The sequence below is a fragment of the Mytilus edulis genome, chromosome 7 (genome assembly GCF_963676685.1).
Source record: "Mytilus edulis chromosome 7, xbMytEdul2.2, whole genome shotgun sequence".
NCBI lineage: Eukaryota > Metazoa > Mollusca > Bivalvia > Mytilida > Mytilidae > Mytilus > Mytilus edulis.
The window spans coordinates 17,373,358-17,400,457 of NC_092350.1; the positions used below are offsets into that span (position 1 = coordinate 17,373,358).

General features: G+C 33.0%; 2 protein-coding genes across 3 annotated transcripts; one reads left to right on the forward strand and one right to left on the reverse strand.

The window, feature by feature from the left end:
• The first annotated feature begins 262 nt into the window (after nt 1-262).
• Nucleotides 263-19,149, forward strand: LOC139480895 (protein arginine N-methyltransferase 1-like). 2 transcript variants are annotated; one of them, XM_071263840.1, is made up of 10 exons: nt 263-394; nt 1,915-2,037; nt 2,472-2,627; nt 2,870-2,933; nt 6,250-6,398; nt 8,415-8,502; nt 14,642-14,757; nt 15,295-15,445; nt 16,802-16,926; nt 17,691-19,149. In XM_071263840.1, the coding sequence occupies exons 1-10, from the start codon at nt 377-379 to the stop codon at nt 17,772-17,774; spliced, it is 1,074 nt and encodes a 357-aa protein (XP_071119941.1). In that variant the 5' UTR covers nt 263-376; the 3' UTR covers nt 17,775-19,149. The 2 variants fall into 2 exon arrangements, with proteins under 2 accessions (XP_071119941.1, XP_071119940.1); XM_071263839.1 differs by lacking the exon at nt 8,415-8,502 and adding an exon at nt 8,285-8,372 and having other exon boundaries at nt 264-394.
• Nucleotides 19,150-25,438: 6,289 nt separating this feature from the next.
• Nucleotides 25,439-26,413, reverse strand: LOC139482989 (uncharacterized). Its single transcript, XM_071267020.1, has one exon. The coding sequence runs from the start codon at nt 26,411-26,413 to the stop codon at nt 25,439-25,441; it is 975 nt and encodes a 324-aa protein (XP_071123121.1).
• Nucleotides 26,414-27,100: the final 687 nt, after the last annotated feature.

Here is a 27,100-nt window from a genome sequence, read left to right on the forward strand (position 1 = left end):
TTTGTTACTTATATACTCCAGCGAAATGGAACTTGACTTGAAGAACAAAAAAATATTATTAGGTGCCAGTTTATTATAAACCAAATGTCGAAACAGGGACTTTCTATACTAATAAGTGATCAGTCCCGTTAGTATAGAAAGTCCCTGGCCGAAATGACTTTAAATAGGTACCGATTTGACTTGTATCCATGCCCGCTATTTATATGTCGCACCGCGTTGCAGCGATGTGAGATCATATAGAAAACATTAGAAAAGCACTAAAGCAATGGACATTCCAACATTCATTTGAAAAAATCTTACCTTTATTCATGTTGAACAACCTACTCAGATTTTCGTGACGTTCTACACAACCATGTGCTCACACGCACAATAGCAAATGGCGGAACACATGGAGGTAATGTTCATTGTGAATTTTTTTCTGTATTAATCACATTAGTGATGAAACTAGGAAAAAATAACAACACCAGTTAATTAGAAAATGTCGATGTTAATGCTATGTACAAATATTTAAAACGATAGGTAGCCAGGAAATTTATTTTCATTGATTTGTGAACTTTTTGCAAATTCCCTCGCGGTGTCGCACATCATTTTATGGTTACAGTTTATAGGCAAGGAAACATATACTAAATATGTCTCATTGCTACAGGAAAATATGTATTTAGTTCCAATTATTTATTTTACTTGATAAAGAATGTTTTACTGCCATTCTATTATTTCTATTCATAACTTTTTTCATTCGTGCTTTGGTTTTAGGTCAACAATAATCTTTTAAGGATTGTATATATTCTAATCTAGTCTGCTCCATGTTTTTAAACAGCAATAAATAAAAATAAGGGATTTTTTTATACCGTGTGACACGGGTCCTCCATTGCGGAAGAATTTTCTTGAGAAGAAGCTGTGGATAATGTCATCTAGATAAAGGGAAATTGAAGTGTGATGTTTTAACTGTTTAAGTCTTTAATATATCTGATTATGCGAAAACTTTTTACATCAGGACAATGAAAGCTTTTGAGTCATTTTCTAGGTAGGTAAGGTAAGGGCAAACAAACATTCTTTTTATGGCCCCGGTTCAGAATTATGTGGTTGCATACATTTGTTGTGATAAGTCCTTGTCTTAAAAAGGAAGGCCTCACAGAAAGATAAATAAAGCTTTTCAAGACATCATAACTTTTTGGACTAGATAAATCCCAGATTGAACACAGATGTGTTTACATCATGAAATTTTCTCTGAGTACAGATAAAACTGCAATTTGAAAAGTTTCAAAGCCTGACAACACCTAGATTAATAAATGTTACATTCATTTTATGTTTTAAAAGGTTTTAAACCCTTATGGATTTTGATTAGTCCAAATAATTATGACGTCTGGCAAGGCTATTTTATTTTTTTTCTGGGACGAAGGCGTCCCAGAAAAAAATTAAAATAGCCTTGCCAGACGTCATAATTATTTGGACTAGATTTTGATGAACATTTTCTTTCATTGCCACTGAAAATGGTAAAATAAACAAACAGCTGAGTTTTATTTGAGACAGTCCACTCTGACATTTATATTATACTACAATGAATTCAAATAACCTTTGTTGTGTTGGTTTCTGTTATCCAATTCAATCAATATGTTAAATTACAATCATTACCTGAGGGGGACCATCTCAAAGATTTTACCAGACTTGGTTTATTTTTACACCACCTGTGGCAAGGAAAGAAAATGTTAGGCTAAATCCACAAAAGTTTTTATCTTTTTTTTAAAACACAAGATGAATACAGATATCATGAAAGTGGCTTGGTATTATGAATAGAATGGAATATATATTTTTATTCTTTTCACATATATATCAAACTATGAGCTTCTACCCTTAATTCAGTTAAATCAATTTTTGTACTATTAAACACAGTTTGAAATTTTATTTTACTTGCAGACCACACAGACAAGTTCAGACACGGCCAGTGCCACCAAAACGCCTAATGGAAATGTTGCACCAGAGGAGATGACATCAAAAGATTATTATTTTGATTCCTATGCACATTTTGGCATCCATGAGGTATTTATAATTATTGAACTTACAATTGTTTATTTGTTGCACACAAGAAATGCATTGTATCAATGTAAAAAGGTTGGGAAAATTAGTATCAAGCACAACTTTATATATCTATAGCTGACTTTTAGAACATTTCATTTCACTAAGAACAGATCGAATACACAGACTCCTTTTTTGCAAAACAATTGAAAGTTAAGCAGTAACACACAAAGAAAAAAAAGGTTGTGCTGTCTGTTTATCTCAATTAAAAGACTACAATTTTTTGACTTATAAATATATGGGGGGAAATTTGGATATACAATTTTACACTAATAAAACATAAACAGTAAAGTGCACTCTCTTTGTTTTTGGTGGAGTTTGGATAAAATAGTATACCATGCATTTTGTAAAGACAAAGTATTAGTTTCTTTTATACAGCTATATTTTTTGACCTACAGGAAATGTTGAAAGATGAAGTAAGAACTTTGACGTACAGAAACTCCATGATCCACAACAAACATTTGTTCAAAGGAAAAGTAGTATTGGATGTTGGCTGTGGAACTGGAATACTCTGCATGTTTGCAGCTAAAGCAGGGGCTTCAAAGGTTATTGGTGTAAGTACACAAAGTCACATAGAAAGGATTTTAATTAATCAAACCCAAGTTGGATGTATAAATAGTTTAAGCTTTATAATTGATATAAAATTAATCTTTGCTTGATAATTAAGTTCACAATACAGATAGAACAAAATAAATCTTTATCCCCCCCGAGTGCTGATAAACCCTCTAATTTTTGTAGAACAATGATCATGAAGTTGTAGTATTATAATATTATAAGTGAATTTATCTCATTTCAGATTGAATGCTCTGGCATTATAGAGTATGCACAGAAAATTGTGGATGCTAACAAGTTTTCTGATGGTAAGATTTTATAAAGGACAACTTAAATAGAAAGAAATTAAATGTAGGCACTTTTGTAGCATGCAGCATAAGAAAACTTTGCCACATATCAATTTCTTTTAAAACATTTCCTGGATATTGAAGTAAACATAAATAGTAAATGTGTATAGAAAATGTTAAACATACCCTACAACATAAAGTTCAATCTTTGTACTACATGTACATCAGGTGTAATACCTTCATTGATTTTCCCCTATTAGTCTTTGTTAAATTTGCACTTTTCAAAAAATTTATCTTTGTTTCAAATGAAGAAATACTTGGCATGAGTAAAGTTTTATCCTGTCCAGTACTATAGAAAAAATTTCACATAACATTTCATTGTATATGAGAAAACAACCATCACTGAAAGTTAACCAATCAAATTTCTCCCCTATTTAACCTGTGTACAAGCTTTAGTAACCATGTACCCTCAAGTTTACAAAATATTCTATAGAAACCCCTAATGAAAAAATAATGGTGCTTTGAAATACCCAAGACATATGTTTATGTCACAGAAATGTTTAACTGCAATAAAATGTAGGATTAGTTACCTACAACTGTCGAATTCAAGGCAATATTTTTTTCAACCTATTTTCGTATACAACCGGAGGTGATGTACAATGATTTGGCGGTATTACACTTATCAGGATTACTACAAATGAACCAACGACAACCGCTGACTTTAACTTTAAGAATGTTGGGGGTTAAACATAATAAATTGGTTTTGTTTTAGAAAGTCTTAAAATGCATGACCACTTGTAATATAATGTATTATATGGGTAATTTCACTTTATTCATTTCCTGAACATCACCATATTTTTTGGAAAGTTTGCTATAGCAATAAACTTTCTTACTTTTGAAATTTTGAGCTTTCCTATTTTGATGGCATACAGCTTGAATTAAAATATACTGAAACTTTATCAATAAATCAAATAACTCAACTTCATTTTGAAAATGGCGAACATACAATACTTCGCAGATCTGCGCTTCGCGGAAAGTAAAATCAATACACACACTAGACAGCAGTTTCTACGTTATCCTTTATACCGTGTTTAAAATATTTCATGAATGAACATTTTTCGACGCCGACTACGATTTTTACAAATATTTATTCAATACGTAAAAGCCCTAGAGTATCGAAAGTATCATAGTATCTCATCTAATCTCGGCCCACAGTCCAAATTTAGAGCTGAATCCAGCTTGAAGGTTGTGTCCATACTTGCCCCAACCGTTCAGGGTTCAACCTCTGCTGTCGTATAAAGCTGCGCCCTGTGGAGCATCTTGTTGTATGTGGCAACAATTCAAATCAAATGTAATAAATTGGAAGTCCTTTTGGGTCAGCCCCACCCCCTCCTATTTGAGAACTTGGAAATGGTCAAGATCCCCATCCCATAACCATATATTTTCTTGTACTGAACAATAAAACAAATCAAATGAAATTGAAGGTGAGTCCCCCCACCCCCTTGTTTGAGAACTTTTAAACGGTTGAGATACCCACCCATAAACCATATATATATTTTTTTGTATGGGACAATAAATAAATCAAATCAAATATAGAAGTCCACCAGGGTGATACCCCCCCCCCCCCCCCCCCCCCCCCCCCCCCCCTCCTTTTTGAAAACTAGTAAACGGTCATGAATATTACTGTACATGATTTTAAGAAGATTGAATGACATACAGGTGTAATACCTATACCTCACTTGTGCATATCACTCCTCACTTGTGCATATCACTTTACTAGACCAGACCAATTTGTATTGGACCAGAGATGCAACTAATCGTCGGACCTGTCAGACCTAAGGGGCAGAATTTATGCAGGTCCGGCAAAACTCGTTGCTGTGCAGGACCTGATGGCCGTCAATAATTTAGTCTGCTTGGGTCAGCCAAAACTTAATTCCCCGTCGGTCCTGGCAGAGTATTTTGTTTATAAAATTGTGAATTTACAACCACGTTGCATGATTAGGCCAAAAAAAAATATATGTCTGTTTCCTGCTGCCAAGGCAAAAAAATCAGGGTCGGTAGGTCGGGATTTTTTTTTTTTTTTTTTTTTTTATTATTATTTTTGCACTCCCTGTCAGATTTGCAGATGGTTAAATGTCATTTTTGGTTAGGGTCCTGTACCCTAAAATCATTTAATCTCTTTAAAGAAGCTTTAATTGAATAATCCTCCCAGTGCCGACATTTTTTAAACCTTAATTGTAGCACATTTGTGCTGGGAGCAGCCATTTTGATTGTTTGGGTATAGTAAAATACGGATCTGGATCGGACCGGAAACGATTTTTTTTCCGGAATTGAATAAAAAGTTCTAGGGTCGGGGGCTTTGAGTCAGGGTCGGTCGGGAAACAGGAAACAGACATATTTTTTTTTGGCCTTAGATAGAACAACATTCAAGGCTTCGATTACATAATAGAAATCGGGAGTTCAAACTGTTTTAATGATAACTATTATAGCCTGACACCTTCCAAATATCCTTCCTTAAAAAATAAAAATAAAACCTTTTGCAGTATAAATTTCAGTTTTGAAATTGTATGTTTGACATCGTTAATTTATTGAAATATTTATATCAAACGCAGTTATTTAGTTGTAACAGAGAATACACACCATTGGTTTGAAAAATGACGTAACTTTAACCTCCGTAGCAGAGTTAAAAAAATCTATGGGTCACTGAATATTCACAATATATTTATTTTTTAAACTTTTCTTTCAAATAAGTTTTAATCCAGAAAAAGGTAAAAACATTGCCTGACTGTACCTTAAGTTGAATATCTATATCCAAATTCAATTAATTAAAGCTGTAAATCCATGATCACAAATTGAATGCTTTGTTTACAATTGTTGAAAGCCATGTGCTTTTTAGCGGGAAAATTCGGGAAACCCCTTAACAGGAAACAGTTACATTTCATTGTTATTTATAGACATATTACAAAGTTTTTACATAGATTATTTTGAGTGAAAATATAGGTCTGGCAGAAATGTGATGGGTCTGGCAAAACTTCGTACCCTGTAGGCCCCAATGTCTGACAGGAAAAAAAAACTGTTTGCATCTCTGTTGGACTCTGCCAAATGTCCAGCGACTGTTGGAAATACTAATTTTGAGAGCTTTTTTTTTGGAGACTTCCAAGCAGCATCCACCTGTTACAATTATTTCTTGATAAAGTTTTTTTTCAAAAAGTTAACCACGCAATCTACACATTTACAATCTACAGTTGCAAACTTTCCACAGGTGCTATCCAGCACTTTGATTAAGTCATTGAATATACATACATTTATATATTTTGACAATTGTCATACTTTTCAGTGGTAACTTTGATCAAAGGAAAGGTGGAAGAGGTGCAATTACCTGATGGTATTGAAAAAGTAGACATCATCATCAGTGAATGGATGGGCTATTGTCTCTTCTATGAATCTATGTTAAACACAGTTATCTTTGCCAGGGACAAATGGCTGGTAAGAATTCATTTATAGACACACTCATCTTTACTGAGATATTTCATTGTGGATAGGACCTAAAGTAAAATATTGTTTGTTTCCCCAATCCCAACCGACCCCACAAAAATGGTGCTACTCATAAAATTTTATTGTCAAAACCAAGTCAAGTATTATTTTATTCATTTTGGATTTTCAGGATTACCAGATCGTCCGATAATGTTCAAGCTTTTTGGAAAAATAAAATCATTTCCCTACCTACCTAGCCACACCTGGCTTGTCAGGGTCGGGATTGGGGTAACAAACAATATATTAATTTAGGCCAAGTAATACTCTGTACAATAACAATTGATGTTCCCTAAAGAAACCTAAAATACTTTGATGTTTACCAATCTGATATCTGAATAATTATTTCTTCTCAAAAGCACCTTACTGTTGTATTAATATCAGCTATGGCCGTCAACGAGAAGTAGAATAACAATCAGATTGTGGGTGAGGTCAGTATCTAAAACATGATGCTTATCTCAATACAGTCTAGAGACAGCAATGAAATATGTAAAACTTTTCATAGAGAATATAACCCTACTTCAAAAACAATAATTGAATATTTTCAATAAAAAAATTCATGATATGGTCACAATCCCAAATGAGCATTAAATAAAATCCATGAAATAGTCACAAGCCCAAAGTGCATTAATTATATAATCATGTTGACAATTTACTGAAACAAAATAATTATGTTCACTTGACAAAGTAGAACTGAGCAAATTTTATGAAGTTGCCATGCTGTAAACAGTTGAAATGATATATTAAAATTGTTCAAATGTCAAATATAGCCAAGTTAAAAGAAACAGCATGTTCTATATAAATACCTGCAATTTCATACATGCATTTTACATTATTACGATGGGGGAATGAAGAAAACCAAAGTTTTAATTTGAGAAAATGCACTTAATACACCTACACTTAAGAAATGTTTTAAATTTACTTGTCCTTAACAGTTTCATAAATGTACTCTTTGAACTATTCTGTTCTTGTGATTATGGCAATACATGAAACAATTACATAAGCTCATATCATAAGATTCCTACATAGTTTGAAATATATTTGACCTTCTCATCCTTGATTACGTGGTTTGGAAATTTAGATTTACCAAGAACAAATCCGATATCTACATTATCTTTCCATGATGCAACAAGTAATGGTTTTATATAACTACTTACATTTGTTTCTTTACTGATACTGTTACTTGTTGTTACTGGAAGCTGCTTTTAGTAGAATTGTTTGTTTACCTCACGTTGAATGTCGGAGAGAGAAAAAAATCTTCTCAAAAGCACCGTACTGTTTTAATTATATCAGCTATGGCCGTCAACGAGAAGTAAAATAACAATCAGATTGTGGGTGAGGTTAGTATCTAGAACATGATACTGATCTCAATACAGTCTAGAGACAAGAATAAAGTACAAGTGTGTGTCTTTTCACCTTTAAAACATGCAAGCAAGTCACCCATATAAAACAAACCACTCATAGAAGTAATTTCACATTCTTTATGGTTACATTGTATACTGTACATGTTAGTTCAGAAAAAGTGTGTCAGACACAATATCAAAAAGCATCACCAATATTTTGAATTGTTATATAGCACTTATTTAAAACTCCTTTTCCTGAAATTGCATTTGAAAGCCTCCTGTTTTTGTCCAGTAATAAAAAATTACATTAATAATTAAAAAAAGCAATATATACCTGATGTTATGTTTTGATCTAAACACCTATAGCTATACATCACAAATGTACTAACAATTTACAAGTGCTTTCCCTGAAAACCTTGCAAACTATAATGTAAGTGCTTTCAGTAAAATCTGCATCCACTACCTTCATGACCTTGTGACCTTAAATTATTTTGTTAGGCACCTGGTGGATTGATCTTCCCGGACAGAGCCACTATGTATGTAACTGCAATAGAAGACAGACAATATAAGGATACTAAAATTAACTGTAAGTCGTCTATAACACTCCTCTTTCTTTCTGTTTCCGTAGAATCCAGGTGGTATGATTTTCCCAGACAGAGCTACATTGTATGTATGTGCCATTGAAGATAGGCAATACAAAGATGAGAAAATCAATTGTAAGTGTTGCTATGGGTACATAGAACTTGCTTGATAGGTTGCTATGGATACATACAACCTGCTTGATGTGTAGCTTTGACAATGTTGGATTTATATTACTAATAAATGTTTCTGTAGCTTGAGAAATTAGTATGATCAAGGAGACTGCAGTTGTAAAAAATATATAGAAATAAAAAATATACTTAAAACATTTAATGAAGTCCTGAGTAATATATATGACATTTGTACTCTTCTACCTCAAGTTGATGAGTGGCATGAAATATACTAAACAATCCTGGTTTTTGTATACAATACATACAATATGCTTTATTAAAAAAATATGACTCTCATATATATATATGAAGTCAATGTCTGAATAAGACAACTTTTGTACAAAATCCTGGTCTGTGATGGAATGATTTTAAGATTAACATGTCTGTCTGGCAAGGTTCATTTGAATAGTCCACAGTAAAGGTTGGTTTCATATGAATAATTCTGTTGGGTTAGTTTTTCAGAGCATGCAGGGTTTATCTAACTTTGACCTCATTTCATGGTTCATCGTTCGATGTTAAGTTCATGTGAAAGGTTCGTTTTTCAAATACTATAATCAACAAGTCAACTTCATATGGTGTATATAATGATGGGAAGGTGAGTCAGTGTGTCCGGCAGGAACAACAGATACTTGAAAAATTTTATTACTGCACATGTCTGAATTCCAAAAGTATATGATCAACTTGACTAAATGTATTCTGTAATAATCTTCTCAAAAGCACTGTTCTGTTATGATTTTAGCAGCTATGGCCGTCAACGAGAAGTATAGTAACAATCAGATTGTGGGTGAGGTCAGTATCTAGAACATGATGCTTATCTCAATACAGTCATGAGACATTTTATTGCAAATAAAGTTTTTATGCCCAACTTAAGAGCATTATGTTTTTTCAGCCTGTTCCTTCATACGTTCGTTTGTCTGTTCTGCTTTGGCTTCAGTGGGGCATCAGTTTACTATGGACTCATTTTCTTATTAAGTTTAATTTAAGTTTTCATCTGAACTTCATCTTGATATCATGATTCTATGTCATGTATGTTAAGATTTTGTGATAAGCCAATCTTTAGGTTTTCAGATTCTGTAAGCAATTTGTCACATATATTTGGTGTATTTAATGACTGTAATGGGTAAATGTACATTTTGTATATGAATTATTTAGTTGTACCAGTCCATCTAGAATATTTGTAAGACCGTTGATCATTGATCAATTGCCACTTAAATGTTTTAAGGAGTGAGGTCGGTATCTCGGATTCATTAGATTATTCAATATGTCAAATATATTTGGTGTAAAAGGTGGTATTAAAGGGTTTCTGTCTGTTTAAATGAATTCATTTATAATTGCTATGTATTCATTTACTTCTCAAAAGCTCCGTACTGTTATTCTTATAAGATTTTCCATTTTACTGATACTGTGACTTCTTGTTGTTTGTTTCTGGAATCTCCTTTTGGTTGAATTGCTTCCTTGACTTTAACAAATCTAATTTCCCAATAAGTATTTCTTCTCAAAAGCACCGTACTGTTTTAATTATATCAGCTATGGCCGTCAACGAGAAGTAGAATAACAATCAGATTGTGGGTGAGGTCAGTATCTAGAACATGATGCTTATCTCAATACAGTCATGAAACATTTCATTACAAATAAAGAATTAGTGAGTGTTTTAATTGATCATCTGACCTTGATCCTCCGATCTACTTCTCTTGGTTCTTTAGCAAAGCCCCCAAAGGTACACATATTTGGTGTATGGGATTAATGTGATATGAGTATTTGAAACTGGAAGGGTTCATCTGACCTGTTCTTGTTTTCATGGTCCATTGGTCAACACTTCTTTCAAGTAATACATGTAGGTCAACTATGTATGGAATGATTGTATGATGATTTTGGTTTGTCTGGCAGGATTCATATGATATTAACTACCAGGGTTTAAGCTAGGATTTTGAGGGCTTTAGTCACTTTTGCGCGCTATTAAAATCAACCTTATTTTGAGTAAAAGCAAGGAGCCAATGATGTATATTACTAGCTTCATCTTTTGACTTTGTCAGATTTTAAGGGATTGAGGCACCAGCATGATTGGCAGTTATTGTATGATTTGACTGTATTGGCCATTATTATGAAAGATTCTGACATGGAATCCAGAAATTTAGTTCACAATTTCTCTTCAGTTTGTTCCAGGGGTCCTTCCTGATCAACAAAAGTTGGATTCTATTTTTTTTAAACAAGGAATCACAGCAGAAATTAACTTGCAATGATTATTTCACTGCATAATCATTATCCATATAAAAGGTCTAAATCGATATTTGGAATCATTTCTTTCAAGTTGGAAATGTGTAAAATCCTTTTTGGAACTATAATAATGACTGAAAGTAGGTTGTAAACAAATCAACAATAGATCACGTTTACTACTTTCGGTTTTAAAATGAAACGAAAACGGGAAGTGACACGTGGACAATAAGTTCAAAACGAGTCCGGATTCATCAGGAAATTATCATTTTTTGATTTAAATTCCTTTAGTAAGAGATATTTGTCTCTCTCGTTTAATGATTCTAAATTAAATGATTTCGTATTTTACGTTTTTTTAAAGTCTATAAATAGTCAAAGGAATACTTTCACGCATGCGTAGAACACAATACAGGAAGCACCTGTTTAACTCGTGAAAGTTTTGAATAAACACATTAATTTCTTTATTTTAAATGGAAATTGTCGAAAGTTTTTTGATGAAAATTTAAATCAAATATGCGAAAATGCCTTCGAATGACGAATCTACGACAAATGAACTTCAGATCGTTGGAAAAATATTGAAATTCAAATGCGAACTGACCGGGTTGTTACATTTTTGATTAATTGACGAAACTAAACTCCTAGCTGGTTGTTGAAATGACTTGCCGACTGACTGGTTTTCCTGGGGAAATAATTATGATGGTCATTCAATTATGGGGTTTAATAATAATTAACGGATTAGTGACCCATCCGATGGCGATAAGCGGATTAGTTGTAATCACAACTTGTAACACCTGTTAAAAATGTTAATTACCTGGAGGTCATAAACTTGTCAAAAACATGAAGACAGGTAGATTTATAGTTTTTATTGCGAATTTTTTTTACACTTTCAAAATTAAAGTGACGAAATTGATTTGAAATACTTTCGTCAATGAGAAAACCCTTTCGTAAAATACGAAAGTGACGAGCGCTAGCAAAATCACTGACTACTTCTTTTCATGGTTCATTGGTTTCTTTGCATTATAATATTGAAAGCTCTGTTTCCAAAGATCATCAGAACTTTATTTCATGAATCATTGATAATGTTTAATTTTGTTTTAACCGATGTAAAAAAACCTTCATAAAATTCAATTAGGTCATGGAAAAATAATTCATGGTTTCCCCTAACCCGACCAGGTCATTCAATTTTTCTGGAAAAAAAACCAAAAATGTTTTTTTTTATTTTTGCAGAGACAACAAAAAGTGTTGGAAATATGCAAGATTAAAGTTCCACTGTAGAAACAAAACATATAGATATAAAATTATGCATGGTTACAAGAAAAAAAAAGAAGAAAAAAAGCCTGCCTGCCGGGGCTTTTAAATTTTCCCATGTTAGGGGAAACCAACAATTAATTTTCCATGGCCTTATAATCAGTCCAGCGAGGGAGAAATTTCAACATGTGCCCTTTTGTTTATGATAGCAGTTACTCTTATCAAAACATTTTGGTAATTCACTGAACTTAACACTTATTCATTTTCTTCTCAAAAGCACCGTACTGTTTTAATTATATCAGCTATGGCCGTCAACGAGAAGTATAATAATAATCAGATTGTGGGTGAGGTCAGTATCTAAAACATGATACTTATCTCAATACAGTCTAGAAACATTTAATTACAAATACAGTTTTTGTGGAAGTTTTAAATGTTCATCTGATCTTGATCTAATTCTCATGTTTCATTGGTCAATAGTAAGTTTTTAGTGGTATGTTGGTAGGAAGGTAAATCCTAGTCAATTATTTGAATGCAACTGCTGCATGCGCATGAGTTGAACTCACAATACCAGTAGATAACTAGTTGGACCACTTGGCCATCAAAGGTAGATTGTTCTCTCTAGGCATTCCAGCTCCCTCCACTTATAAAAGTAGCCACCATGATATTGCCAATAGTGTTGAAAGTGGTGTAAAAATACCAACCATCAATCAATCAGTCAATGAACTAGACATCACTTTCTGGTGCATTGATCAAAATGTTTGTGGCTAAGCCCTGTTTCTCAAATATCATAGGCAATCTGTGGACTTCATTTGGTATGTGTAATGATTATTTGTCTGTCCAGAAGGACATATTGATTGTTTGTATGGTGAGTTCGTCTGTCTAGAAGGATCATATTGATTGTTTGTATGGTGAGTTCGTCTGTCCAGAAGGATCATATTGATTGTTTGTATGGTGAGTTCGTCTGTCCAGAAGGATCATATTGATTGTTTGTATGGTGAGTTCGTCTGTCCAGAAGGATCATATTGATTGTTTGTATGGTGAGTTCCTCTGTCCAGAAGGATCATATTGATTGTTTGTATGGTGAGTTCCTCTGTCCAGAAGGATCATATTGATTGTTTGTATGGTGAGTTCCTCTGTCCAGAAGGATCATATTGATTGTTTGTATGGTGAGTTCGTCTGTCCAGAAGGATCATATTGATTGTTTGTATGGTGAGTTCGTCTGTCCAGAAGGATCATATTGATTGTTTGTATGGTGAGTTCGTCTGTCCAGAAGGATCATATTGATTGTTTGTATGGTGAGTTCGTCTGTCCAGAAGGATCATATTGATTGTTTGTATGGTGAGTTTGTCTGTCAATAGGATCATATTGATTGTTTGTATGGTGAGTTCGTCTGTCCAGAAGGATCATATTGATTGTTTGTATGGTGAGTTTGTCTGTCCAGAAGGATCATATTGATTGTTGTTTGCTTAATATACTGTGTGGCAAATATTTCATGCATGGTCAGGATGATAGTAGGGTTATAGGACATTGAACAAATTTTCTTGTATCATTGATAATGTTAAGGTTATATAATACATGTAGCAAAACTTTATAGCCTTCTAACACTATTCTAATCAGTAAAGCATGCAAGACATTTTAGCCTGTGCAGTTTTATTTTTGCTAGCAGTGTTTCTTACAAAATCAATCGTCTTGGCGTATCATTTTGTAAATTTGTCTTGATCAAATTCAACTGGAGGTACTATGTTTTCAATTTCTTCTCAAAAGCACCGTACTGTTATAATTATAGCAGCTATGGCCGTCAACGAGAAGTATAATAACAATCAGATTGTGGGTGAGGTCAGTATCTAAAACATGATGCTCATCTCAATACAGTCATGAGACATGGTTTTGCAAATAAAGTTAATATTCATTGAGTGATTTAAGTTTTCATGGTTCTTAAGTAAATTATTTAAACAATAAGTCAGTTTATAATTTGGTGTATAGAATCATTATAATGTTTAGTTTATGTGATATAAAACAAGTAGATGTGGTATAATTGCTTATGAAACAACTATCCAACAGAGGTAGTTAGTTGCCTTCAGTAAAACCTTGACCTTAAAAGATTTCAACATAGACTTTCAACATCAACTTGACTATGACCAATAAAGCAAATGAAACATGTGGGCACTGTTGTGTTGATAAAGCAACCTTAGAACACACATACAATTGAAAAAGTGGGAAAAAAATGTTACTTCAATCAATAAAATTGAGAATGGAAATGGGGAATGTGCCAAAGAGACAACAACCCGACCATAGACAAAAACAAAGCAGAAGGTCACCAACAGGTCTTCAATGTAGCGAGAAATTCCCGCACCCGGAGGCGTCCTTCCTCTATACCTCTAGCCAATGTAGAAAAGTAAACGTATAACAATACGTACATTAAAATTCAGTTCAAGAGAAGTCTGAGTCTGATGTCAGAAGATGTAACCAAAGAAAATAAACAAAATGACAATAATACATAAATAACAGACTACTAGCAGTTAACTGACATGCCAGCTACAGACTTCAATCAAGTATACATTCTAAAAGATACGCACAATACATAGTGTGATTTTGACCTTCTGTATGTATAATGGCTCCCCTCATGAGTCCTATCTTTATTTTTCAGGGTGGGACAACGTATATGGCTTTGATATGAGTTGTATCAGAAAGACTGCCATTGCAGAACCTTTGGTAGATGTAGTTGACCCTAATATGGTTGTTACCAATGCCTGTCTTGTCAAAGTAAGCAAAACAGTCTTTAATAAGATTTATCCTTGGCAGATTCTTCTTAAAAGCATCATACTGTTAAACTTATAACCGCTATGGCCGCTTTGAACGAGAAGTAAATACAAGGTCAGATTGTGGGTGAGGTTAGTGTCTTTCCATGGGGCTCATCTCAATACAGTCTGAAACAATATTTTAAGACTTTGTAAATATATTTTTTTAGCATGCAAATTTCACTATTAAACCAATTTACCTCAAAAGAAAGTTTCGTTGTGTTTTTTAAAAACTTAAAAAGAATCCAACAAGATTGGTTACACTTGAAAAATAAAAAATTAGAAAGAATTGGTATGCAGCTTTTCTTGATATTGTTATAATAAATCTCTGAAAAAGACTCGCATATTGGTCTGTTATTCAGCAATCACAATTCTAAATGCGCCAGCTATCTCTGAATTTAAAGTGTATTGTAACCGACTATGCCTACAAATGAAAATGCCAAAAAACAAGGTTGATCGATTGTCTATTAGGAAACCAATTAAAATTCTATTAATTTTTCAGGAGGTTGACATATATACAGTACAGTTAGATGACCTGTCATTCACAGCTCCTTTTCACCTTCAGTGCCGTAGAAGTGATTATATTCATGCTCTTGTCACATATTTCAACATTGAATTTACGAAATGTCACAAACGAACTGGCTTCTCAACAGGTATAGTTATTTTAGCAACATTAAATTAAGTTATGGATTCAAAACTTTGTTTGCTGTTTTGTACTAAATAATTTTGTGTATCTTTAATGGGTATTATTCACAGTTTGGCTTCTAAATTCACAGTAAGTCTGTTTCGAAACAACTGCAAGATATAAAGATGGAGAAAAGTCATAAAAATTAAATTTAATTTGCAGATTCTTCTCAAAAGCACCGTACTGTTGTAATTATATCAGCTATGGCCGTCAACGAGAAGTAAAACAACAATCAGATTGTGGGTGAGGTCAGTTTCTTTCCATGGGGCTCATCTCAATACAGTCTGAAACAATATTTTAAATTAAAAGTTAACTTTCACTCCCTATACATGCCATATTTACTTTATTCTAATATCAGGATATAATGTTTACAAAGTCTTCTTGTGATAATAAAGTAAAGCTGCAAGTCCCATTTAAGAATTAAGAATGATGCTATTATAAAAAAGTTACATTTTGTGTCTTTTAGGATAAATATAACTACAGAAGTAAAAATTATGATCTGTAGTGAATATGATTAAACCTAGACAAAAACAAGACCTTCTTTCGTTTTACCTTATACATATGCTATTTGTTTGTAATTGACTCAGCTTCTTTTTGTGGAAATAAGTTTAAATGTAATATATTACATAAGAATAGTTGAACATCAAGTAAATTATTTTTCTGGTCTTAAACTTTTCTTTAAAACCTGTGACTTGTGATTTTGTCTTGGCCCTCCTGTGAACTACAGATGTAAATAATCAAATTCTATCTTATTCTATTAAATTTCTTCTCAAAAGCACCGTACTGTTAATATCATAACAGCTATGGCCGTCAACGAGAAGTATAATATCAATCAGATTGTGGGTGAGGTTGGTATCTAGAACATGATGCCTATCTCAATACAGTCATGAGACATGGTTTTGCAAACAGTTTTCAATGAGTGTTCTAAGATTTTAAATTGTATTTTAAAACAGGAAGTTATTAAATCAGGAACTGCAACTCGAGTCTTCTTAAAACCATATTGTTGTTTAATATGCATGAGCTAAAGATGAATTATATGAATATAAACTGTTTGATGAATGAGTGGAAAATCTTATACTGAACATATTAAAAGTGACCTCTCAATTGCTTAGTTCAAATTTCAGAAAATTATGAAATTAACAGATAAGAAATTCAAATAAAACAAGAAAAGAATAGTTTCAATAACAATCCTTGTGCTCCATACAACTCCTAGAATAGCTCTTGCAAAATATATACAATTTATTTGCAATTTAGAATAATTAAGTTACTTTATCCTCTTTATGATTGTGTGAAACTAAAACAAAAGGTATATATATTTTTTTAGCACCAGAAGCACCATACACCCATTGGAAACAGACAGTATTTTATTTTGACCAGTTAGATCTGACCGTTAAGAAAGGAGAAGAATTATATGGAACATTAAGTGTGAAACCAAATAAAAATAATGTGGTAAGTAAGATTTGTCTGTTGTTATATTTTTATTAGAATGAGGTTTTCCATATTTTTAAAAAAATATATAAATTAAGGTTACGTGGTATGGTATGGTATGAGACAAGTATTCACCAAAGTTCAAATAAAGTGGATGAAAGCAATTATAGCAACTCTACGACCTTCAACATCTAAAACGTCAGTATCTAAAACATGATGTTCATTTCATTGTTTTGCAAATAGAGTTTTCAGTGATTCTTCTCAAAAGCACCATACTGTTAAATTTATAACAGCTATGGCCGCTATCAACAAGAAGTAAATACAAGATCAGATTGTGGGTGAGGTTAGTCTCTTTTCATGGGGCTCATCTCAATACAGTCTGAAACAATATTTAAATAAATTTTTTTAAATATATAAAATTAAGGATATTTGGTACGATTGCCATTGAGACAACCATCCACCAAAGTTCAAATAAAGTAGATGTAAGCAACTATAGACAACTGTAAGAACAAATATAGTTATCAGTGAGCATTTTAAGAGTTTGAATTACGTACGTTTTAAAACTGAAATTATTAAATCGCGAAATGTCAGTGATATAAATATAGCAAGTTGGAGGGATGATTTGAATATGCCTTGGTTATAAATAAGTTTCAGTATATTTTTGGTATTGAACAGTGCTATGGTCAATATTTATTTGTATTAAATTGTTAAAAAAATCCTGTTAACTTTTAACATGCCTTTAATTTTATATGATGTTTAATTAAGGAATGTTTTGTATTTTTCAGAGAGATCTTGATTTTGAAATAGATGTTGACTTCAAGGGAGAAATCTCAGCAATGAAGGAGTCAATGGTCTACAAAATGAGATAAACAGTAAGGAGTGAACCTACGGCTGATAAAATCACGGCCGTGCTGAACTCTGCGTGGTCCCTTTGTGTTCTTGTTGAGCAGGAACAAAAGTTACTGGAATGTGTGTTTGAACATCAATACAAAGAGCCAGATCACCAGCTCAAATGTAGAAACAAAAACTAGAATATTTTTAATATTGTATACTCTTAATTTTTTACATCAACAGTTCTTGTTTTATGAAACGATGAAAAAATTATGAAAAAAAATAATTTTATATTTTATGTCAGCACTGAAATAATATGTTTTGCTTGTTAATGGATTTTCTTGTAAATGTATGTATACTTTCAAAGGTTGTGTTAGACAAAGCGCTCTTATTTTGTGAATATCATGATCGAAATTAACCAGTTAGTTGCATATATGTCGGTTCAAGAGTCCTAAACAAGGAATTACTTTGAATTTGCTCTGTAGACCAGTTGAAATTTCTTGCCTTCCTGTTCAAAAGGGTGATTGCTGACCCATTTTCTGACCCTGAACAAATTCACTGGTCTAAAAGGGCTTTTATTGTAACCCTGTCAGTCAAACTTCAAATGTTGCATCATATATGAAATAAATATGATGAATTATGCAAGTAATTCCTGAATTTGATCTGTCCGGATGTAACAGTGGATGTGACATAGTTTTGTGATAAAAACAGTCATTCAGGAGTTAATGTTTTGGAATCCCTGTTCAACATTATTTTGATTCAGTGCATTAACTTAAATGATGTGACATTAAAATGACAATGACTTCACAGTATGTTTGTACTGTTATATTGAAAATAGTACCGGTAACTGTGTTATATAATCATACTTGTTTATTTACTTAGTTTGAATATGTCAGTATTGTGTTATAACTTTGAACAAATTGCATGTACATGTACTAGAGAAATCCTGAGTGTATTTGTAGCAGATTGCAGGAAAGACACTGGGCTGTTGATGTGCAAATGTAGATCTGTATCATTATATATATTATGACATTTTGCTTAAATTTAGACATACATGTGAGTAAATCAGAAAACAAGTGTAATACTCACTTGGTGTAGTTTCTAACTACCGATTGTCATGGAAAACTGACCAACAACCGTTGACACTGATGATCTTCAAAATTCTGGGTAATGGATAATGCTCACTACAAAATTGTCAGTTCTTTACAAAACAAAACCTGCATAGAATAATTAAAGGTAAAATTTATACATTTTACCCCTTTGTAACATTTTGAAATGTATTTTGTAAATCAGGTTTCAACTATAACCTGGCACTCAATTCATTGCTTCTACATTATATCATTGTCATTTCATGTTTATCAATTTCATATATCATGCCTCTATAAGCAAATGAATTAAAAATTACAAAGGCTTTTCATTGTGTGCTTTATTCTATGATTTGCATTCATGAAAGTAATGTTAAGTTGAGAAGTAAGTTTGTGAATATTGATACTCACACAATATGTCCTGAAGGCTTGTATTCTTGTAAAGGTTTTACCTCAAATGTCCATCAATCATGAATTGGGTGATGTTTGTCCTTCATTGATGGAGTCAAAAAGCCAGACGAATTTTGTTTCCGTCAGCAGTAAAAATGTATAAGTTTGTGATTAGGTTTAGGTTATGGTAAACCAATATTGGTAGGTCAATAATATTTGGCTTACAGTTGTATTAGCATTTGTACATCACATTACCATGGAGATTATTTGGCCCTGCCCTCTAAGTCATGAACTATTGACATTGAAACTTTACTTATAAAAAAGATGTGGTATGATTGCCAATGAGACTTGTATCCACAGGAGATCAAATGACACAAAAATTAACAGCTATAGTTTACTGTACAACCTCCAACAATGAGCAAAGCCAACCCACATAGTACACTATTAAAGGCACCAAAATATCACAAATGAAAGCTGCAAATGAGAAAAACTAACAGCCTATTTAAAGGACATTTTTTTTTAATGATAAACAGAGGTTACACAGTAGCAATGACGACCAATGAATTACCAGCTCACTGATTAGTTTACATGAATTAGTTTGGGATCAGGTCAATTTTATGGGAAACCACTAGTGATAGGCCAATGATCTTTGGTATGCAGTTTTATTGACATTGGCATCTTTCATTTACATGGGAGATAATTTAGCCCCACCCCCTTAGTTATGGTGTGTTTACTTTAAAACTTGTAGTTTTCATGCAATAGTTTGTAATTTGGTCAGTTTCAGATGAACCACTAATGTAGTCATTAATATTTAGTATGCATTTCCACGGAGATTAAATAACCCCAAAATACATAAAAAAACAATACCAGAACTATTTATAACCACTAAGTCATCGAAAAACTTCAAAAGATATAAACCCATCTATATATAGCATCTGGACAAGATGGTATTCCAAACAATACTAAATAATGCAACCGAAATTGCACCAGAACTAACTGCCATTTGATCCTCCAAACACCAATAGACACTGGAATACCTGAAGACTGGCACAACGCAAACATTACATGTGTTTTCAAAAAAGGAGACATGCTAAAGAGAACTAAATACCAGTCTCATTAACAACGATACCTTGCAAACTTTTAGAACACATGGAAGCACATCCTTAAACATCTTGAAAAGCACTGAGTCCTAACATCACAACCACGGATTTAGATATTGCCATTCATGTGAAACACAACTGCTAGTCCACCCTATGACTTAATGAACGCATTCGACGCCGGGCTATAAACTGTCATAGCAATTCTTGATTTTTCAAATTTTTTTGACACTACCGAAATTACTATAATAAATTGGAGAATACGGAATTCAAGGACAACTAAAGGTGTCATAATTAAAAGTCCCTATCTGTTCAACCAAATTTTGCAATTTTCACAGCTTTCTTAATATTTTACCTTAAGTTTACTTCATAGAAACCAGGTATATCCCGAATCGTACATGTAACAGCTTTCTACATGCCAATTTTCAACAGATGTTTAAAATCATATAAGAAAGAAGAGGTCTTCTGAATAGAGGTACCACTATAAATAACCCCTGGTTTTCTGGAAATCTTAAATAAGTATACTAAGGAGTGCATTAATCCTCAATTGTTAATGCAAACTCATAAACAAGTAAATTTTAGCTCAAAATGGTCTCAATATATTTCTCTTTCACCAAAAGTTTCATTTCTGCTAATTTGTTGGTTAGTTTAAGTAAACAATGACATCAAATGCACTATTTTTTGTCCGAGTAGGCCTACGTTCTAAATTGGAGTGAGTAATTGGTGGTGTAGCACCTAAACAACTGGCTTAATATGTTTCTAACACAGACAGAGGAAACTGAAAGTAGTAGTAAAGGAAGAATAGCAGCCGGAAGAAGTAACAGTGGACTCGGGAGTTCCACAGGTACAGTACTTGGACCATTACTCTTTTTATGTCATATTAATGACCTGACGCACACATCAAATCATCACTACATGCTTCTATTTGATTTTTATTACCCCATCAGTAACAGATTCAAACCTTTTGGAACGAATACAACAAGCAGCATGCATGCACGCTTTATAAGAGGTGACTACAAAACAAGAGAATATGGCTGCATAACAAACATGCTTACCAAATTAGAACTTCAAGAATTACAACTTAGACGTACAAGCTAAAAACTTATACTTTTGGACAAGGTGGTTGAGGGCTAGTTCCTGTTATTAATCAAAACGACTTCTTAAAATCAGAAAGTTTAAGACGAACCATCACGGCGAAAAAGTTTGACAATTATCAAGCAACTAGCATAATAGAGAAACAGTACTAGGTATTTTGACATTCCCACCAGTAAATCACAATATCATCCCAACTCATTCTTTGTGTTCACAATAAATAAGTGAACCACATAGAAGACACTATTGTGCGCACAAGAAGTGCGGAGAGCTTTAAATCATCTCCCGCCTTCACCCAGTTGTATAAAAGCCAGTATTGGTCACTACGACATACCAATACAGACAAAACTACACATTATGGTTCATTGACTGAAACTTTTACATAGATTACAAGTAAATGTTTGTGTTTAGGTTTGTTTAAAGGGAATAACTTATGGAAAGTCAATGGTATTTGGTATGCAGTTATATCAGCATTATCACATCCGTTTTCCGTGGAGATTGTTTATCTTTGTACCTTCACTCATGGTTCATTTATTGGGAATATTTGTATAACTTGCATATTAAAGTATTGCTATTTTAATTTCAACACTTGCATAAGCAAAATAACAAGCGAGACATTTCTCTGTGTTAACAGTCATCATCTTGGCATCAATAATGACATCTAATGTTAAGCACCAAAGGGCACCAAAATCAATAAATAAGCATGTAAACCACTTAAGTTTAAATACACTCGCGAATGAAAAGTTCCTATTTTAGTAAAATATCAGCATTTTGTTTATGTACCAACTGAAACTAAAAATAAAGGTACCGTGCTTAGAGGGAAATAAATCCACATAAGGATATCGGAAACGTGAGAAAACTATTGTATACCTGATAATGGTCATGTGTGAATAACTGAATACGGATTAAACTTGCAACAATGATCTTTTGGAGTTGATAACTTTCGTCTTAAATTATTGAAACTACCAGTTTTCCTAATAATCGGCTGACATATCAAACATTGTCTCTCTGAATTGGCATTCATTGTGCAAAATGTAGCTTGTAATGAGATTAAATTAAATTAAATTAAAATTAAATTGTAATGAGATTAACAGACTAAATTAAAATAAAATTTTAAAAATTGTTTCTGAAAGCTTGTTTCCCCAATTATTGACACATCTTTTGCAGTAAAATTTCTCCCCAATGCCCGGGAAAAGTAAATAATAAATGCAGAGCAAAATAACAAAAACATCGTTTTAAACAAAATGAATAAAAAAGGGAAGTTTAACTTTTATTCTTGAAATAATAATGATCTCAACTGAAACTATATTGACTCAACATTGTAAAAATCGTTACATCTTTTGACATCGGACTCGGACTTCTCTTGAACTGAATTTTAATGTGCGTATTGTTATGCGTTTACTTTTCTACATTGGCTAGAGGTATAGGGGGAGGGTTGAGATCTCATAAACATGTTTAACCCCGCCGCAATTTTACGCCTGTCCCAAGTCAGGAGGCTCTGGCCTTTGTTCGTCTTGTATGATTTTTAATTTTAGTTTCTTGTGTATAATTCGGAGTTTAGTATGACGTCCATTATCACTGTACTAGTATACATATTTTAGGGGCCAGCTGAAGGACACCTACGGGTGCGGGAATTCTCGCTACAGTGAAGACCCATTGGTGGCCTTCGGCTGTTGTCTGCTCTATGGTCGGGTTGTTGTCGCTTTGACGCATTCCCCATTTCCTTTCTCAATTTTACTTATGATTACCTTTTAGGAATAAGACTACAAAAAATACACTTCTAATGATTTAGAGAATTCTTGCAATATGTGAATAAGATAAGACAGGAATAATTAATGCCAGGTGTCCTTCTGCAATTCGGTTGAATCAGATGGGAAACAAAGCTAAGTTACTTTTGATAGTATAACATTAACGGTATACCTATTTTTTTGGCACCAGATGTGTTGTGTTTTCTTGATTCTCTTGGCGAAATAAGGGAGAAATACATTCTATATAGCACAAACTTTATTGAGAGACTATATTAAATCAAAACTGGAGGTGATAGATAATTGTGTTGTTGGGTGCCAGAGAACATGACATCCTATTTATAAACTTTATGTACTGTTTCAGTCAAAAAAAGATATCTGGTACAAATGTTTTATTACAAAATAACAAGAATGTGTCCACAGTACACGGATGCCCCACTCGCACTATAATTTTTTATGTTCAGTGTACCGTGAAAGAGGGATAAAAATCTAATTTGGCATTTAAATTAGAAAGATCATATCATAAGGAACAAGTTTCAAGTTGATTGGACTTCAACTTCCTCAAAAACTACGACTAAAAACTTTAACCTGAAACTTGCACTTTCATTTTCTATGTTCAGTGGACCGTGAAATTGGGGTTAAAAATCTAATTTTGCATTAGAATTAGGAATATTATATCAAAGGGAACATGTGTACTAAGTTAGAAGTTTATTGGACTTCAACTTCATCACAAGAGACTGTCACAACGACAGCAAACCGGATTTATTGACATTTATTTGTGTCCTGGCAATATCACAAGAACCATAACTGATGAACGGTGAAAGTGAAAATCGTCAATATCAGATTTGACCTCCATTTTGTCATCAGTATCAACATATTAAAATTTGAAAGAGCTTAGGTTGAATGGTTCATGAGTAAATGCAATAACATGAATGGCAACGTCATTTTTTTTATCTTTCAAGAACCATAGCTCCTGAACGGTAAAAGTCAAAATCGACATTATTGAACTTGACCTCCATTTTGTCATCAGTAACAACATATTAAAATTTGAAAAGCTTTGGTTGAACAGTTCATGAGTAAATGCACGGACACGACTAGAAACATCATTTTTCAATCTTTCAAGAACCATAACTCCTGAACGGTAAAAGTCAAAATTGTCATTCTTGAACTTGACCTCCATTTTGTCATCAGTAACAACATATTAAAATTTGGGAAGCTTTGGTTGAACAGTTCATGCGTAAATGCATGGACACGACTGGAAACGCCATTTTTCAATCTTTCAAGAACCATAACTCCTGAACGGTAAAAGTCAAAATCGTCATTCTTAAACTTGACCTCTATTTTGTCATCAGTAACAACATATTAAAATTTTAAAAGCTTTTGATGAACGGTTCATGAGTAAATGCACGGACAACATTTGGTTGCCGCCCGCCGTACATCCCCAAATCAATAACCGACGTTTTTGTCACAAAAATCCGGTTAAAAAACCACCTTGACCAAAAACTTTAACCTGCAACGGTACAGACGGACGGACGAACGAACGAACAGACGGATGCACAGACCAGAAAACATAATGCCCCTCTACTATCGTAGGTGGGGCATAAAAACATATGGTCACCACACAAATGGTTATTAGTAGATGCCCATGTGGTAAGAATACATTGCTTGTCATGAGTAACACATCAAACAATCCATATTACTAATTTGTAAGTAACAAAGCTAAGAATATTACAAATCCAATTATAATGTCAGGGGACAAAATCTTTAAACATCAGATTTGATAAAATTAAAGATTTCAAGTGTAAGAGAATACATTTTCTCTTGAATATAAGGTTGACAGATTCCTCTGACTAGTATTGAATGTATCTATAGTTTTATATGTCTGAAAGATCTGAAAATTACTCTAATTTATCAGGTGATATTATTTTTGTAGAATTCAAAGTTCAAAGAATGATTGTATTGATTTGTTATCTGCAGTATAATGTCTGAATATAAAAATAAACAAAATAAACAAAATAATATAAATCAAGCAGAAATTGACAGTAAAACCTAACTTTTTGCTTAATTTTTGGTTGGTAAAGAGTAAAATCACAAAAATACTCAACTCCTCGGAGGAAAATTCAAAAAGGAAAGTCCCTTATAAAATGACAAAACCAAAAGCTCAAACACATCAAACGAATGTATAGTTAACACATCAAAGCACTTATCGGCTTTAAGTACAGATGATCATTGAATATATGACAATGTCAATAAAGAAACTATATATATGGTATAAACAACTTAATCTTGATGATTAACAACCTATCAAATTCAGTTTATAAAGTTTGGCTTTGTCTTTATTATTTTCATCAGTATAAGTTCCAATGTATAGCATACAAAAATGTCCTACCATTGCAAGGCTTATGGAACATGGAAGTAATATACCTTTGTATTTAGTGCTAATGTAGGTTATTAGCTGTCCTGAATTATTAATGATATGCAGAGTATTGTTGATCATTTCTACCACAATGACATTGTCTGTTGGTGTTGTTGTTAAATCTATTGGTGTAAACGGTATAGCTTTACTGTTGATGTCTGGATGTCCAGAATAGGTATTAACAATGTCAACTTGGCCTAGCAAAACTACTCGTCCTTCCATTTTATCATTTATAACATCAATCACAAAAATATTATCATTGTTAGTTGCAGTTATATTCCATGGTAGAGTAAATGAAATATCTTTAGTCTTGTCCTTACCATACACCCTCTCATGATTCCCCAAATTGTCCATTACAATCACCACACCTTTGTTTTTCGTATTATTCCTAGCTCCTACTATAACCTTGTTCTTTCTGGTTATATAAATTGATTGTGGATTATATGGATTCAGATTATAAGCAGTGTCTTCAATTTTAGTTTTTCCATTTTTTATCTGTTTCAGTATTGGCCCATCAGTAGCTATAAGTAAGTCATTACCATGAGTAACTGCCAGGCCACAAATATCAATATTAAAACTAGATAATACCTTTAGTTTATTTCTTTCGCATTTTACTTTCTGCAATCCTGTATGAGAAGTAAATAATCTCATACCCTTTTGATGGTCTCCATCACCAAGCCAAAATGAATCATCTAAACCTAGTGCCAGTTGAGAAACTTCTTTAATTTTAGTTTGATATTCTTCAACAACAGTTACATGAACATTGGTACACTCCTTGCTGGGGTCTGAGGTTTGGTTATTATCCTTGTTGGAGGATGATGCACTACCTATATTTGTGAACAGATATATCATGTTAAGGGGGGGTATTTGCGAAAAATACCAGTCGAGAGAATGTTAAATTTCACGAGCCGTAAGGCGAGGGAAATTCATTCTCAAGACTGGTATTTTTCGCAAATACCCCTCAATAACATGATATATCTGTTTAATTACACCGAATGTTAATGTACTAAAACGCATTGATGATCGTGACGTTACAAGCGTCCAGTCGGATAGAGTATTTTTTGGCAAATACCACGGTAGTCTCGATAACCCAGACGCATATATATATAGCGTCTGGGGTGATTAACCGGACTGGTCAGAAATTTATAGGGGGCGTAACAAATAATTAAATATAGAACATATCTATAAATAGCACTTCCGTTATCCCCATTATATTTTTAAAAAAAATAATAACAACAGTAAAGATCAGTAAACAGTGTAACGTTACATGTATATCTATTAAAACTGACATTCTTGTGGCTGATCCTGTTGCCCAACTTGCAGATGGGCAATCTTAAAAGAACGATAAAAAATACTGTAATTAGCGGCGATCTTTTTTTCTGAATTTTTGTCACATGTAAAAAAAAATTAAAGACATGATTTTTTTTCGTGGGAAAAATTTGGTTGATTATATCATATAAGGAAACACTGTAGCATGACTGTATAGTGCCCTCCTTATAACAAGTTCTGGATCCGCCACTGGTCGTGTATAGAGGATAC

What these genes read in the sequence shown, in the direction of transcription:
- LOC139480895 (XM_071263840.1), top strand. An exon ending in TTGCCAGGGACAAATGGCTG is followed by an intron (nt 6,399 to 8,414) that starts GTAAGAATTCAT and finishes CTGTTTCCGTAG; the next exon opens with AATCCAGGTGGTATGATTTT. An exon ending in AACCAAATAAAAATAATGTG is followed by an intron (nt 16,927 to 17,690) that starts GTAAGTAAGATT and finishes TGTATTTTTCAG; the next exon opens with AGAGATCTTGATTTTGAAAT.
- LOC139482989 (XM_071267020.1), bottom strand. Translation starts at nt 26,413, where the DNA reads ATGATATATCTGTTCACAAATATAGGTAGTGCATCATCCTCCAACAAG.